This window comes from Mustela erminea, chromosome 13, assembly GCF_009829155.1.
Source record: "Mustela erminea isolate mMusErm1 chromosome 13, mMusErm1.Pri, whole genome shotgun sequence".
Lineage (NCBI taxonomy): Eukaryota > Metazoa > Chordata > Mammalia > Carnivora > Mustelidae > Mustela > Mustela erminea.
Window position 1 is genome coordinate 36,237,368 of NC_045626.1, and position 14,111 is coordinate 36,251,478.

The following is a 14,111-nucleotide window of genomic DNA, read 5'->3' on the forward strand; positions in this document are numbered from 1 at the left end:
TCTATCTATCCAGATGGCCATATGAGAAATTAGGCGTCATCTTTAGCTTTCTCTGATAATGTGATTTATAGTATATCAAATTCTCCATTCTCCTTCACTCCCTTTATCCCATGTAGTGTATATAGTTCCCACAGTTATTTAGATTTTTTTCCATTCCAGTTTCCATAATGTCTTCTTTTTTTTTTTTTTTTTAAGATTTTATTTATTTTTTAACTGAGCACCCAGGTGTCCTGATTTTATTTATTTTTTAGAGAGAGAGTGCACATGAGAACATTGGGGAGGGTGGGGACAGAAAGAGAGGGAGAAGCAGTCTTCCTACTGAGCAGGGAGCCCAAGATGCAGCTTGATCCCTGGACCCCAAGATCATGGCCATGACCTGAGGCAGACATTCAACTGACTGAGCCACCCAAGAACCCCCATATTGTCATTTTCTTTATAATTGCAGGAGCCTCTAGTATTGTTTAACCAACTTAGGAAACTAGCCAGTTACAGAGCTGATCATAACACTCCCTTGCCTTTGAGGTCTCATTTGTCTCAGAGATTAAGTCTAAAGTCCTGAGCAAGATTTAAGGTGTTGCTTCATGGCCTTATCCACATTTTCAGACTCCTGTCTCACATTTCTTCCACACACACAATTCATAGTCCAAGTTAAAGCTAACCGAACTCACTCTTTTAGTTCTTTCTACCTTAAGCTTTTAAATATGTTGCTTCTCCTGAGAAATTCAATAAAGTATTTATTGACTGCCTACTATGTGCTGGGCCCTAAGGATACTGTAGTAAACAGGATAAAGTTCTGTCCTAGTGGAGCTTGCATTTCAGTGGATGACAAACGTAATAACTAGATGTATAGATGAATATATATTATGCTAGTAGTAAGTATTGTAAGGAAATTAAGGAAAGAACTAGAGGATATGAGGACTTTATATCATGAAATAAAGAATGACTATTTTGGGGAGATGGCATTTGAACAGAGACTGAAGGAAAAGATGAAATGAGCCACTTGAGCATCTAGGAGAGGATTCTGTGTAGAGGAAATACTTAGCAGACGTAGTGAGACATATGTGTGCTGGGCATGTTTGAGGATCAGCAAGGAGATTTGTACAGGAGAAGGTATTTAGAAAATGTGGACTGAGAAGTAACCAGGAAGTAGAACATGTCCACCTTGTGGTCCAGAATAAGGATTTTGGTTTTATGCTTGGTATGATTGATAGCTGCTAGGCGATTGAAGAGCTGTATGATTTGACTGACATTAGTAGAGCATAGAGTAAAGATGTAAGAGCCTAAGAGACCAATGAGAAGACTTAAGAAATCCAGGCAAAAAGTAATAGTAGCTCAGTCTACAGTGGTAGTGATGAAGGCAGTAGGAGGTGATTGGGAGTCGTCTGTTTGCCACTTTCCTGTTGTGCAGTCATTAGATCTCAAATATCACTTCCTCAGATATATTTTTAAATCTGTTTTGAAGTGGGCTAGGCCTCTGCATTATGCTTATCTTTAATACCTTGTTCTTTTTTGTGGCCCATCTGCCATAAATAAAGCTCCATTTGTATCTCAAAGATAGTGCCTCTGATAGTGTCACAGATAGCCTTGATCAATACGTATTTGTTAAATAAATTTAAAAGTCACCTATTTGAAAGCTTCTTAGCCTCATATTCAGCCCCCATTTAGTTGGGGCATCTTCGTTGTAAACCCCTAGTAGCCAGTGTGAGCACTTTTACATTTTCTTATAAATTTTTGTTTAAAATGTGTCTGGGGGCACCTGGCTGGCTCAGTGGGTAGAGTGTGTGAATCTTGATTTCGGGGTTGTAAGTTTGAACCCCATTTTGGGTGTAGAGATTACTTAAAAATAAAATCTTAAAAAAATATGTGTCTAAAAGCTTTTAAAGGAAGCAGAGAGTGGGTCTGTCTTGATCACTTCACCACTGGACTTCTGGTCACATAGTGGTGCTCAGTAAACATTTGAACAGCTTTTTTCAGGGAATGAATGTCTGATTGTATTGAAAATCACCATTACCTTTTCAGTAGCTCTATTAATTATTATTTGTATTTTTTCTTTAGTGAAACTGATGAAAGTTGTAAGAAGCACCTTGGAAGGGTATTATCTATTTGGGAAGAAAGGTCTGTTTATGAGAATGATGTATTAGAACAACTTAAGCAAGCTCTGTGTAAGTGTGTAATCTTTTATCATGATCTCTTCGTTAAAATGTTTGCTTTCATTAAAACTTCAGTGTTCTCCCTTTTCAGATGGTGATAAGAAGCCTAGGAAGCGAACTTATGAACAGATAAAGGTGGATGAAAATGAAAACTGTTCCTCTTTGGGATCTCCAAGTGAACCACCACAGGTAGAAGTTTTTCTCTGTTGAGGAAGTTATATTACTGTTACTTCATGTGGCCACCAAGCTTTATTAATTTTGATGTTTTACTTCTGTAAATTGATTTTTATTATAATTCTGATTATAAGAAAGAAGCTATATGACTATCTCTTATTTTCTGATGACAGATTGCTTGTTTAATGTAGTATGTTGTATATTAGGCAACTATATTTTGCATAGAAAGAGGATATCTGATTGCTAAATATGATTAGGTCTGGTGAGATATCCCCATTTAAATAGTTTCCTTTTAAATAAATAGAACATTATATGATAAGACTATATTATTATATGATTTAAGTACACTGAAAATTCCATTCCTAGAGATCAACACTGCCCTTTAGAGTATTTTTTCTTTTAAACATGTAAAAATGAGTGTTATAGTAACAAGCATGTATTCATATAGTTCTATGTAACTATAGAACCATATAGTTCATGGTAAAATAAGATGGATTAGAGTCATTATCTTAATACCCCATGTCCTCCCAGGTTGGTACAGTATAGCATTCTTTAGCCATCAGATGATTCCAGAAAAACATTTTTAACTTTCAATTATGTGGGCATTGAGTGTTAAAGCTTCCTCCTTCTATGTTTCAAACATATAGGAGGGACAGATAAAATTTAAAAGGAGAGAATGAAGACATAGCCATACTCATAAAACAAGGTAAATATCTTCGTGGGCTAGAAGTGGTACAGAAGCGCACAACTCCATGTGTGTGCCAGAGCCTGGTTTTTGCTAAGCTTTGGTCTGGAAGCAAACATGGCTTTCCAGAAATACTAGGGTAATAAGAACTCAAAGTGCTCCATGGGAGTTGGAGGACTGGACCTGAATTCACTGCACGAAACCAGAGGCTGGGTGAAACGCTTTCCCCAATGAAAGGAGCTTGAAAGGAATAAAATTGTGGGTGTGTTATGTCAGTGTTAATACTGGGGAGGCAGAAAGAATCTCAGCTAGGTGGTCAGCTAGGACTGGAACCAAGCTACCTGTTCACTCGTTGACAGGAGGTACTGAAGCCCATATGATGACCAGGGAGAAAAGCTTGAGGAAAAAATAACAACAACATTTCAAACAACCAAACACTTAGGTTTATATTTCTTCCTATTTGGCAATAATTAAGACAAAGCACTTTGTGCTGAGAGCCACCTTATGATTCCATGAACAGTATTTTACCCAAGTTCTGGAGATGGGGTCTGATCCTCTTGTGTTCTCTGTGATGAAAAGAGTAGCCTCGGTTGTACTTCTTAGGATTATCTGTCTGACTCTAATCTAGTACTTAAATAAAATGCTGTTGTTTTTCATTTTATAATGACTACTTTCAGATTAGTTACACTGCTTAATTCTCAGTGGTTCAGCTTTGTAGCTGTCATTTTATTCATGTCATTCTTTATAAGAATGGCTAAAATTTCTCTTTGTAGGATCCAGTTGAGCTCATTTCTTTCTCTTCTACGAGAAAGTTATAGGCTAATGTTTTCAGACAACTTTGCTTTTTTTTATCTGATCCTTGACCCAGCACTGGAAACTTAGAATTAACTCACGTGGGAATGTGAAGGTGAGATGAGAGCAGGTTGTAGTGAAAGCATGCATATCAAGACCATAAAGCCAGATTACTTATCAGAGCTTCAGAAAATTTGAGAACTTTCTAAGACTGATTAAAAAATGACAATATAAAAGTTAATTGGGGAACCCTGAGAAACAAGCTTTCTCATAATCATTGCTCTTAAGCTCACTTTCATTTGTAGTGGTATATATCTTAAATCAAAATTATTTTGTAAAATATTAGAATATTAAACACATAGTAATGAATTAAAAGCATATGTGGGGTAGTATATTTCTTATTAGACTCCATTCTTTTTTAAGATTTTATTTATTTATTTGACAGACAGAGATCACAAGTAGGCAGAGAGGCAGATAGAGAGAGGGGAAGCAGGCTCCCCGCCGAGCAGGGAGCCCCATGTGGGTCTCCATCCCACGACCCTGGGATCATGACCTGGGCCAAAGGCAGAGGCTTTAACCTACTGAGCCACCCAGGTGCCCCTAGACTCCATTCATTCTTATCACATTTGATCATTTACTTTCTGCTAGACTCCAGTGACAACTTTTTTATAAGGGAATAGCTTAAAGAAAAATCAATAACGATCTGTCAGTGTTATCTTTAATGATGCACAGAATTGTATATATCCTATATTTTTCAAGTGTGTGTGTAATTTCCTACTGTTTCAGGAACTAGTCTTAGAGATTAAAAAAAGAAAAAAAGCAGGTGGGATATAAATGGAGACCAGTAAAAAAAAAATGTATTAATTTTTCTCTGGAATAAATTTATAGATATTATGAATTGAAGTTACCAGCAAAGGCTTGCCGTTCCCTCCTAATTATATCTGATATGAAAACAGTGCAAGTAAAATATTCTAGTGATAAAATAATTTTTATATTGGCTAAGTGTTTATGGAAGTATTAATCATCAGATATATGGAATTTTGTGATATTTTAATGATCTTGTTAACAAACTATAGAGTAGTTGAAGATAACCATATTTAAACATATTCCCAAACTTCATTGCTCTTCTGCTTTAATTACATCATGTAGAAATAGAAACTTGAGGTCTCTTCTTTGTTGTAGTAGAACATGATTTGTATCCCCCACCCCAAATATCCAATTTAGTATTAAAATATTCTGCTCAGGTACAGTGATAATATAATGAATATGTTGTATGTAAAATTTGTATTGTGTAGGTTGAAGTTATAGCCTGCTTTCCCTTTTGCCACTGTATGTATTTGGCATATAAATGAAGCCTGTTACTTTCAGAGTCTGACAGTTATTTTTACACTGTCTGTCTTTACCACTGGAGTATGACTTCCTGACGGCTGAGGGCCATATCTTATTTTAGTTTTCAATATATATTTTTAATATTTGACATAGTGTAGTTTGTTTTTCTTAATATTTCTTAGAAGAAATGGACTGCCTTCAAAAGTAGTTTATATTTAAAACTTTATAGCCCATAAGGAGTAGGGAATATGAAATAAATTTTAAGCCTTTCGTATTTGTTCAAGCTTCATTTATTGTGGTTCTAAAGTTGTATAACTTTTTAGACTCTAGATCTTGTTAGAGCATTGCAAGATCTAGAGAATGCAGCTTCAGGTGATGCAGCAGTTCATCAGAGGATAGCATCTTTGCCTGTTGAAGTTCAAGAAGTATCCCTACTAGATAAGATAACAGGTAAGAAAAAAAAATGTGATCTGGAACTTTTTTGGAAGTCTGGGTGAGGGAATGGCATATGGCGTTGTTTTTGTTGTATAATAATGTTGTTATTCTGTGCTTTTCTTAGATAAAGAATCTGGAGAAAGGCTTTCTAAAATGGTAGAGGATGCTTGTATGTTGCTGGCAGATTACAATGGCAGATTGGCGGCTGAAATAGATGATAGGAAGCAACTCACTCGAATGTTAGCAGATTTTCTTCGTTGTCAAAAGGAAGCCCTTGCAGAGAAAGAGCATAAATTGGAAGTGCGTAACCTTTTCCTTCTTCAGTGTTTATTTGTTTAATTTATTTCTTGGTAGCCATTTCAAAATATTCTGTTCCTGTACATTTTGCATTTTTTTGACATAGACCTTTTGAGACAATGGCCCAGGTAAGCTATTCCTTGCAGGAACAGGTTTCTTTCTGCTTGAACCAAGTCAGCAGCCTAAGGAAACTTAGAAATTTGGTATTATGAAAATTGGTTGCTTTATAAAATTATTCATGTGGAATTCCGGTAAGAGTAATTCATCCAAAGAATTTAAACTGTCATTTTCAAGAACAGAACTAATTGGAAAACAGCAATATAAAGTCTGGTGTGAACTATAGTAATTTATGGTTGGATTTATTGAATTCCTGTTCTGAGTACATGTATGTACTTTTAGGTATACAATAAAAAAATAAAGAGTTTTTTTGGCATAGAATTAATTCTGGGTATGTTAGTCCCCCTCTCGCTGTCCCTGTAAAGTTCATCAGTTCTGTTCAAGAAGTTAGTCTTCAAGTTACTCTTTTGTTGCATCCCTGATTCTGATGTTTAACATATTCCAACTTCACTCCTGGCTCATACACAACCTTTGGTAAAAGAAAGTCATCACTCCTTTAAGTTAAGTGGTGATTGATACTGTTGATGAGTCTGGGGATGCAGAGCTGAAAAAGAGAAACATTTTCCTATTTGGGCAGAGTAGCTGTTGTCAGGGGTGAATGGACCAGAATCTTTTTTGACTAGTTCTTGTTTAAATTGTTTATTCCTCTAGCAATTTCTTATTCTATCTATGTATGTAGGAGAATTTCTGAGTTGTCTGGATCCCTTTATTTAAACAGTTCTCTGTAAATTTGTAGGTTTGTTATGATACTGCCTCTACTAAGTGGCTTTTATTAGTGTTTAGTTCTTGTTTTAGTGGTCTCTGCCGAAGAGGATCATCATTTCTGCCTGTGAGACCAGCTATTTGATCACGAGCTCTCCCATCCCAAATTCTCAACTTTTAATTTAGCATTAACCCTTTTCAATTTGGGGCATAGTTATTGGCACCATGCTCTACCTTTAGAAAGGTTTTGCAATTGTACATGGAAAGGAAAAGGTAAAAAATTTTATGAAGGAACGGGTGATACTGAACTTAGCTAGTTTTTGATATTGTGATGCAACTTCTGTGTTAAACATTGTTACTTGTTTTATTGTTAGCAGAATTAAGGGTAAGTAATGTTATGCAATTTTTGTCCTTCGTCTGTTGGTATGGTTTCTTTAACTTCTATTGAGCTTCTGTTGCAGGTATTGGACATGGGCGTATCTTCTAACGATGTCATCATCATTAGCATATTCTTCCTGCTAAAAATAAACATCAAACTCCAAAGCCTGTATTGTCTCATGTTTTTGAAAATTGAAGACTGAAACTGTTATTCTACTGTATGCTACTTTTTCACTTTTTTGTTATCACTGGTTATAAAAATAGAATTTGTTTGAAATGTAAGGAAGTATGGAAATAGATCAGATGTCACCCTCCAGTTCCCTCTTTTCCCAGTTCCTTTCAGCTAGATTGCATAGTTGATGGTTATAGGTGATGAGGCTGATCATAATAATAGCAATCACATTTATCATGCGTTAGGTACTGTTGTAAGCACTTCACATTAATCCTATATAGCGGGAAGAATGATCCCCATTTTACAGGTAAAGAAAACGGAGGCACAGGGAAATTAAATAACTTGCCCAAGGTCACAAAGAGGTAGTGAGTTGTCCAGAACCCAGGAATTCTGCCTCCAAAGGGCACATTTTTTTCCAGGTTTTAAAGAAATTTAAGTTCGTAGCAAAAGATAGAAACTCTCTCTCCAACTCTTTGTGCTTCCTCCCTCCTCAGAGGTAATCACTGTGTTAAAGTGTTCTAAACTTGTTTTTCAGCATGACTGGATATTATATTAAAAAAGAGATCACCTAAATTATGCTGAGCATGTTTTTAGAAGTAATAAAAATGTAGATTTACAATAAATTAAGAAGTCATTCCACAGAGCTCTTTGTAAGTTACCATTTATTAACTGAGTGATTTCTTTGTCCAAAGATTACAGAAATGATTTGAGATATTTAGACATTTTTTGTATCAAGTAGGTGGCATCACTTTGAAGTTGAGACTGAGAGGTCAAGATTTATACTTACCGTACATATAAGCCGTGGTATCATCAAATAGTTTTGAGTTATCTGCATCTTTGAATATCAGCTGTCATTGATCAGGTATTGAGTCGTTTTTTGTTTTTTGTTTTTTTCTTTACATCGAACATAAAGTATTCAGGAATTGTCTCTTTCGTATTTTTTAAGGAGGTTGGTATTAAAGCATTTGTAATGAATGGAAACATGAAGTGTTCTTTAAAATTTTGGCAATTACAAATCATTTTTGGAATTTGTGACTAACTTTAGCTGGTTTCTAAGCAGATGACTGTTTAGACTATTAATCTAATTTATGCTTACAAAATGCATGTCACAGATGGCTGTAGAAATCATATCTTACCATTCAGAAGTAGAAAATACTGAATAAACCCTTGTTCACCTCGTTTATTATTTTGGAAGATATTCATGGATAGGGAAGACTTAAAGTGACATTTTGATTTTGATACTATTGGGGAGGGTAAAGTACAGATATCAGCAGTTCTTTCACATTTAAAATGATAAGGTCTTTGATGCTCAATATAGGTGGTGTAAGGAAATATGCTTTTATAAAATCCCTGTTTATGTCATTGTACCCAGGTGTGTTTTAAATTGCTAGAATTCCATGGAATATTGGAAGTCATAATTTGATGGCTTTTAAGTCAAATTATAGTTCCAAGTTCTAGAAGTCTGGATGGGAAAACTGTCAGAGAGGACTGTATCGTTTTTGTTTATCTTACATCAGTATATTCAGATTTAGCTCATTTTTAAAATTGAGGGTTTAGTATTCATTGTATGAGTGTTACTTGTTTAGTTTATTTAAGCCTGTCCCTCTTCTCGTGGTGTCAGATTGCAGCCATTGAGTTGCTTTTATTAGTTTTGTGTGTTATATAGGTAGTGCTGCAGAGAACATCCTGGTGATTCAGGCTTAATTTAGTTGTCCAAGTGTATTTGCAAGATTGATTCTCCGAAACAGAATAGCATATCTGGATCCAAGGGAATGTGTGTTTATGTTTCGACAGGATACTTAAGTCCACCAAAAGTTTCTGCCCATTCATTCATTCATTCATTCATTCATTTTGCTGCATTTGTTTATTTATTTGAGTATAGTACACTATGTTGTATTGGTCTCAGGTGTAAATATTCTGCCTTTTTAAACTCCATGCAGTATGAATGCGTCTTTTCCTGTACAACCTAACCCATGCTGAATATCAGTGATTTTTAAAAAAATTTTGCATATCTGATAGTTTAAAAATTATTTTTTTGTTCACCCAGATTGGTCATCTTTTTAAAATATTTACCAGCTATTTTTGTTGTATTATCCCTATTTCCTTTGACTGTTTTTCTGTTTGATTCTAAGTTTGCATGTTAATGTTTGTCTTTTCTTTTATAGATTCTGGGCTTTCTGGATATAGTTAAGATGGTCTTCTCATTTCGTAACTTTAAAAATACTATGCTATCTTTCTAGATTTTTTCCCTAGTAATTTTATCCATTAGGATTTTTTAATTTATGGTGTGACATACAGCTTTAATTGAAGTGATAGTAAATGCCCCTTGTCATGTGCTAGTTAATGGTTAATGAGGCCGTTTCTGTTATATTTAATTCCTATATATATATATACGTGGCAGTGTAGTCCCTTTTTTATTCTAGTGGCCCATTTGTCTTACCCATCTTTAATTAAGCAGTAGATTTTTGTTTGTATTATTTTTGGTATTCATGTCTACAATTTTAATTAATAATGATTGTTGTATATATGAGTTTTTACTTTCTTTCCACTTACTTTATATGTATTTGCTTTCATACTTAATATTTCAAATGGCGTGGGGCATCTGGGTGGCTCAGTGGGTTAAAGCCTCTGCCTTCAGCTCAGGTCATGATCTCATGGTCCTGGGATCGAGCCCCACATCGGGCTCTCTGCTCAGCGGGGAGCCTGTTTCCCCCTCTCTCTGTCTGCCTCTCGGCCTACTTGTGATCTCTCTCTCTGTCAAATAAATAAATAAAATCTTAAAAAAAAAATTTCAAATGGCGTTTTCCCAAGTAGATATTTCTTACTTTACTTGGCCTTCTCCCTGTTTCTGAATACATTGTTTCCATCCCCGCTATCTGCTAGACAGTGTTTTCCAGGATTTTCAAGAGTGTTTACTTTCATAAAGCTTTGTTTCCCAGAAAGTTCAATTATCATTTTTTAAATGCTTAAGATAAATTTTGTTTTGCCTGAGACTTTTAGTGATTAGAGATTCCTAATGTCTGTTCTCTCACTATAGGAAATAAGAATGTTTTAAATAGACAGCCCTGAAAGTGCAGATTTAAAAATTTTGCTGAAGGTGTTACAACACCTGCATATAGCTTTTTGATGGTTATTTATCAAATTTCAAATTTTATTAAGAGTATAGTGGTAAAGATATGGAGAACTGCTTATGGAATCTTTCATCTGTAGTTCAGTTATTTCTTACATTTTACTTTTTTTTCACTGAAGTCATTGATTGAACTTTAGAAGTAATTTGATAAGATGGAGCTATATGGATTTTTTTAAAGTAGACATTACTAATTTCTGAATGGTTCTTATTTTTTGAGATCTGAATATTAAGTGTGAATTTTTTGTGGTTAATTTACCTTTCAAGGATCATAATCTTAATATTTTTTATTGATTATGCAGTAATCTGTTTTCATCATAGGAAAGAAGCTCCTTGAGCAAAAGGTTTAGCCCTGTGTTTTGGCTTCATGTATCTTGTGTACTTTTCATGTAATATATGTACAACTTAAACTACTGTTTTCCTTTTTAATGAATGGCTATATCATAATTTAACAGCTCTGTGTCCTTTGACTAAGTGTTTTGGTTGCTTTGATATTATTATAAACACTTGCAGTGAACAGCTCTTCTAGTATACTCTTGACTCAAATATGTCTTCTTTTGTGATAAATTCCTAAAGATGAAATTGCTAATTCATAGTAAGGACTTGATACATGTTATCAATCTAACTTTCAGTAAGATTGTACTACATCGTCTTTGATGATTCCCAAATATTATGTATAGGTCTTCTGGGCCATTCATTTCTCTCTTTTAAAAAATGCATTGTATTGCTGGGTAGATAACATGGGGCATGTGTTTTCACTTTTGTCCATGATTTGGATCTTCAAATGCAGATCTTTGGCTTGGTTTCTCACTCCTGTCTTTTGGCTTTATGGGGTAAGAGTTTTAACAGACTGATATAGAGATTTTCAGTTGATCCTTATTGTCAGCGTTAAGACTCACTATTAGGTTTCAAGGAGCTTGGTACCTCAAAGTCCTGAGCCTCTCCAAAGTTCCTCAGAATGAATTAAATCACTTTTGGTCATTATTCCTTTGTTCCAGTTTTTTCTGTCTTCCAAAAGTTTCTTGACAGCTGTGTGCTGTGATTCCCTTTTCTTCATTCCTTTGGGTTTCCACCTTTAAAAATTATTTTACTGTTTTAGTTTCTTTTTGGGAGGGAGTAGAGATAAATATGAGTTCAGTTTATTATAAAAATGGAAGACCATTGTGTCTTTTAAAATAGAACTATAGTATATGTGTTTTGTAACTTCTGCCAAGCTACCCTTGTCTAAGTGGTTGTCATATTACCTAGATTGTTAACAACTCATCTTCCTTTTCTTTATCCTAACTCCTGTTCTTCCTACGCAACTGCAGCCTGGTTTATCTTTGAAGAAGTCTGGGCTCATCATACCCCTGTTTAAAACTCTCCAGTGCTTCCCATTACACTTTTAAATCTTATTTAAAACTCCATGATATCACTAGTTGTGAGTCTTCATATAACCTCATCTTGAACCATCTCAACAGCATCCATTTAACTCTTAAAGCAGGTGAAGCATTTTCTCCCCGCAGGGTTTCTGCCTTGCTAATCGTTAACAGAATGGGTGGAATGCTCTCAACCAGTTCATGACTTAACTGATGTCTTTTTTCATGTAGATGTATGTGCCCCTGTCACCTCTTCAGCCTCTTTCACTGCCTTTTCATTTGGTTCCACCTACCCCTTCTCCTGCCCTCTTCACACCCAGTATATTACAGTGTCATTTTCTTTTTGGCTTTTTATTTGTTTTTCCTTTATGGTACATATCACTCTTGGAAGATTTAAAACTTTGTTTTTCATGTTTATTGCCATATTGTAAATGGTTGGAGTAGTACTTTTCTCCTGGTGTTTTTGTTGAATGAGTAAATGATTGAAATGATGAATGAGTGAATATCAGTACGAATGTAATTTGCAAGAAGTATGTAAGTATTTGTTTTAAATTGGTGACTTATTTTGTAACTAAACCAGAAAAAGAATGCTGCTTTAATAAAAATGATTAAAGAGATTTGAGGCTTTTGAGGAAAATTATATCAAGCACAGTAGGTGAACTAGTTTTTAAGTCATATTAGTCTAGCCGAATACTTTCAAAAGGTGGGCCTTGTTTTCAGGAATGCAGCTTATAGAACTGCAGTTGAGCATTTGAAACAAAGGAGTAAGTGGCCATTTAAAAATTGTAAAATTATTTTACCAGTTTGCCCTGTTTTTCCTTCAATAAAATAGCATGTTAACAATATGTTAGAAAACATGAGTAACAAAATGAACAGTACTCAGCCGCGAAGAAGCCCTGAATGTATGAGTCACAGTGCTACCTGGTAGAAGAACTGGAGCCACAAGTGTAATTGCCTTCTGGTTGCTCACTCATTCAAAGAATAAACTAATAATAGTAATACCCTTCAAGAGGAACATTGTGATTAAAAATTTATGTTTACAAAGCAATTAGCACTCTCCCTGAGCAAATAAGTGCTCAGTAATGGATAACTTCTACTGTTGTTACTGTGGCCGCTGAGACTTACTAGAAGTAAGTCTTATTAAGTGATATTGAAAAGTAGGTTGGAGCCAGATTGTGGAGAGCACTGAAGGTCTGGTTGAGCTGATGGTTGTAGCAGTCTAAAGGCTGGAAAGGAATGGTGACGTTGGCAGTGTTTGCAAGCCTGGTTAAAGTTACTGAACGGTTTACAATGGGGAGAATTTGCAATAACCAGATGGGGTGCCTGGGTGGTTCAGTGGGTTAAAGCCTCTGCCTTCGGATCAGGTCATGATCCCAGAGTTCTGGGATCGAGCCCCACATCGGGCTCTCTGCCCAGCAGGGAGCCTGCTTCCTCCTCCTCTCTCTCTGCCTGCTTCTCTGCCTACTTGTGATCTCTGTCAAACAAATAAAATCTTAAAAAAAAAAAAAAAAGGAGACCAGATAGGATTTAATTAGAAAATTTTACATTATGGATAATATAGTTAATAATAGCAGTGAGAAAATAAAGGAATGAGCAGATACCGGAAACGAATGGTAAAAGTATATCAATTAGGTTTGAGGATAGAGAGGTAGAAGGAATCCGTGATAAATGAAATGTTGAAAACCATGAGTCAAATGATTTTGACATTGACTAAAAGAATATTAAAATAGGGAACTAGTTTTGGTGGGGAGGATGATTTTGATTTTAGGTAGATCAAATTTAAACTTTGTTGTTTTTATTTTTTGTGCAGCGAAGTTCAATTATTTTTGTTTTCTCCCAGCTTTATTGAGATAACTGACATAATGAGCACACTATTTTAAAATTCCTTTTTGTTTTTGCTTTCTTAAAAAATTGAATAGTTGACACTAAAATTTTTCTGATTGTAAAAGTAGTAAGTGATCATCATAGTTCAGAAACCATTCATAAGAACACACAGATAGCACCTGTAGTCTCACTGCCCCTCAAATACCACTGATAAGATTTGGAAGATGGAATCATACAGTGTGTACTATTTACATATTGTCTTTTTTACTCATTTATAAACATTTTCTCATTATCTAAAATGAAGTAGTTATTTTTTCCCAGTTTCTTGCTATTGAAAAACATTGCTTTGAATCACCTTTTTGCTGAATCTTTGCTTATCTGTGATAATTTTTTTCATGAATTCCTAGATGTAGGTAGGGGTAAAAATAAAACAGTGAAGCGAAATTATTTTCATGCTCAGTCTGCTCCTACTTAAGAAAACAAAATGATATTCTTCTGGTGACAAGAGGTGGTGGAAGTGGAGATGTCCTCAGTTGCATTTTATTGATGTAAATTCATGTGACGCAATCTC

At 35.0% G+C, this 14,111-nt stretch overlaps 1 protein-coding gene across 3 annotated transcripts in view; it reads left to right on the forward strand.

Moving 5' to 3' along the window:
• RPRD1A (regulation of nuclear pre-mRNA domain containing 1A) overlaps positions 1-14,111 on the forward strand; it is a 76,286-nt gene that overhangs the window by 33,514 nt on the left and 28,661 nt on the right. For 2 of the 3 annotated variants that reach the window (XM_032310701.1, XM_032310702.1), the window contains exons 3-6: positions 2,056-2,162; positions 2,242-2,339; positions 5,454-5,580; positions 5,690-5,865. In XM_032310701.1, the coding sequence (XP_032166592.1) occupies positions 2,056-2,162; positions 2,242-2,339; positions 5,454-5,580; positions 5,690-5,865 (508 nt within the window). Of the gene's footprint in view, positions 1-2,055; positions 2,163-2,241; positions 2,340-5,453; positions 5,581-5,689; positions 5,866-7,142; positions 8,094-14,111 lie in introns of all 3 variants that reach the window. The other variant, XR_004278093.1, reaches the window with a different exon arrangement.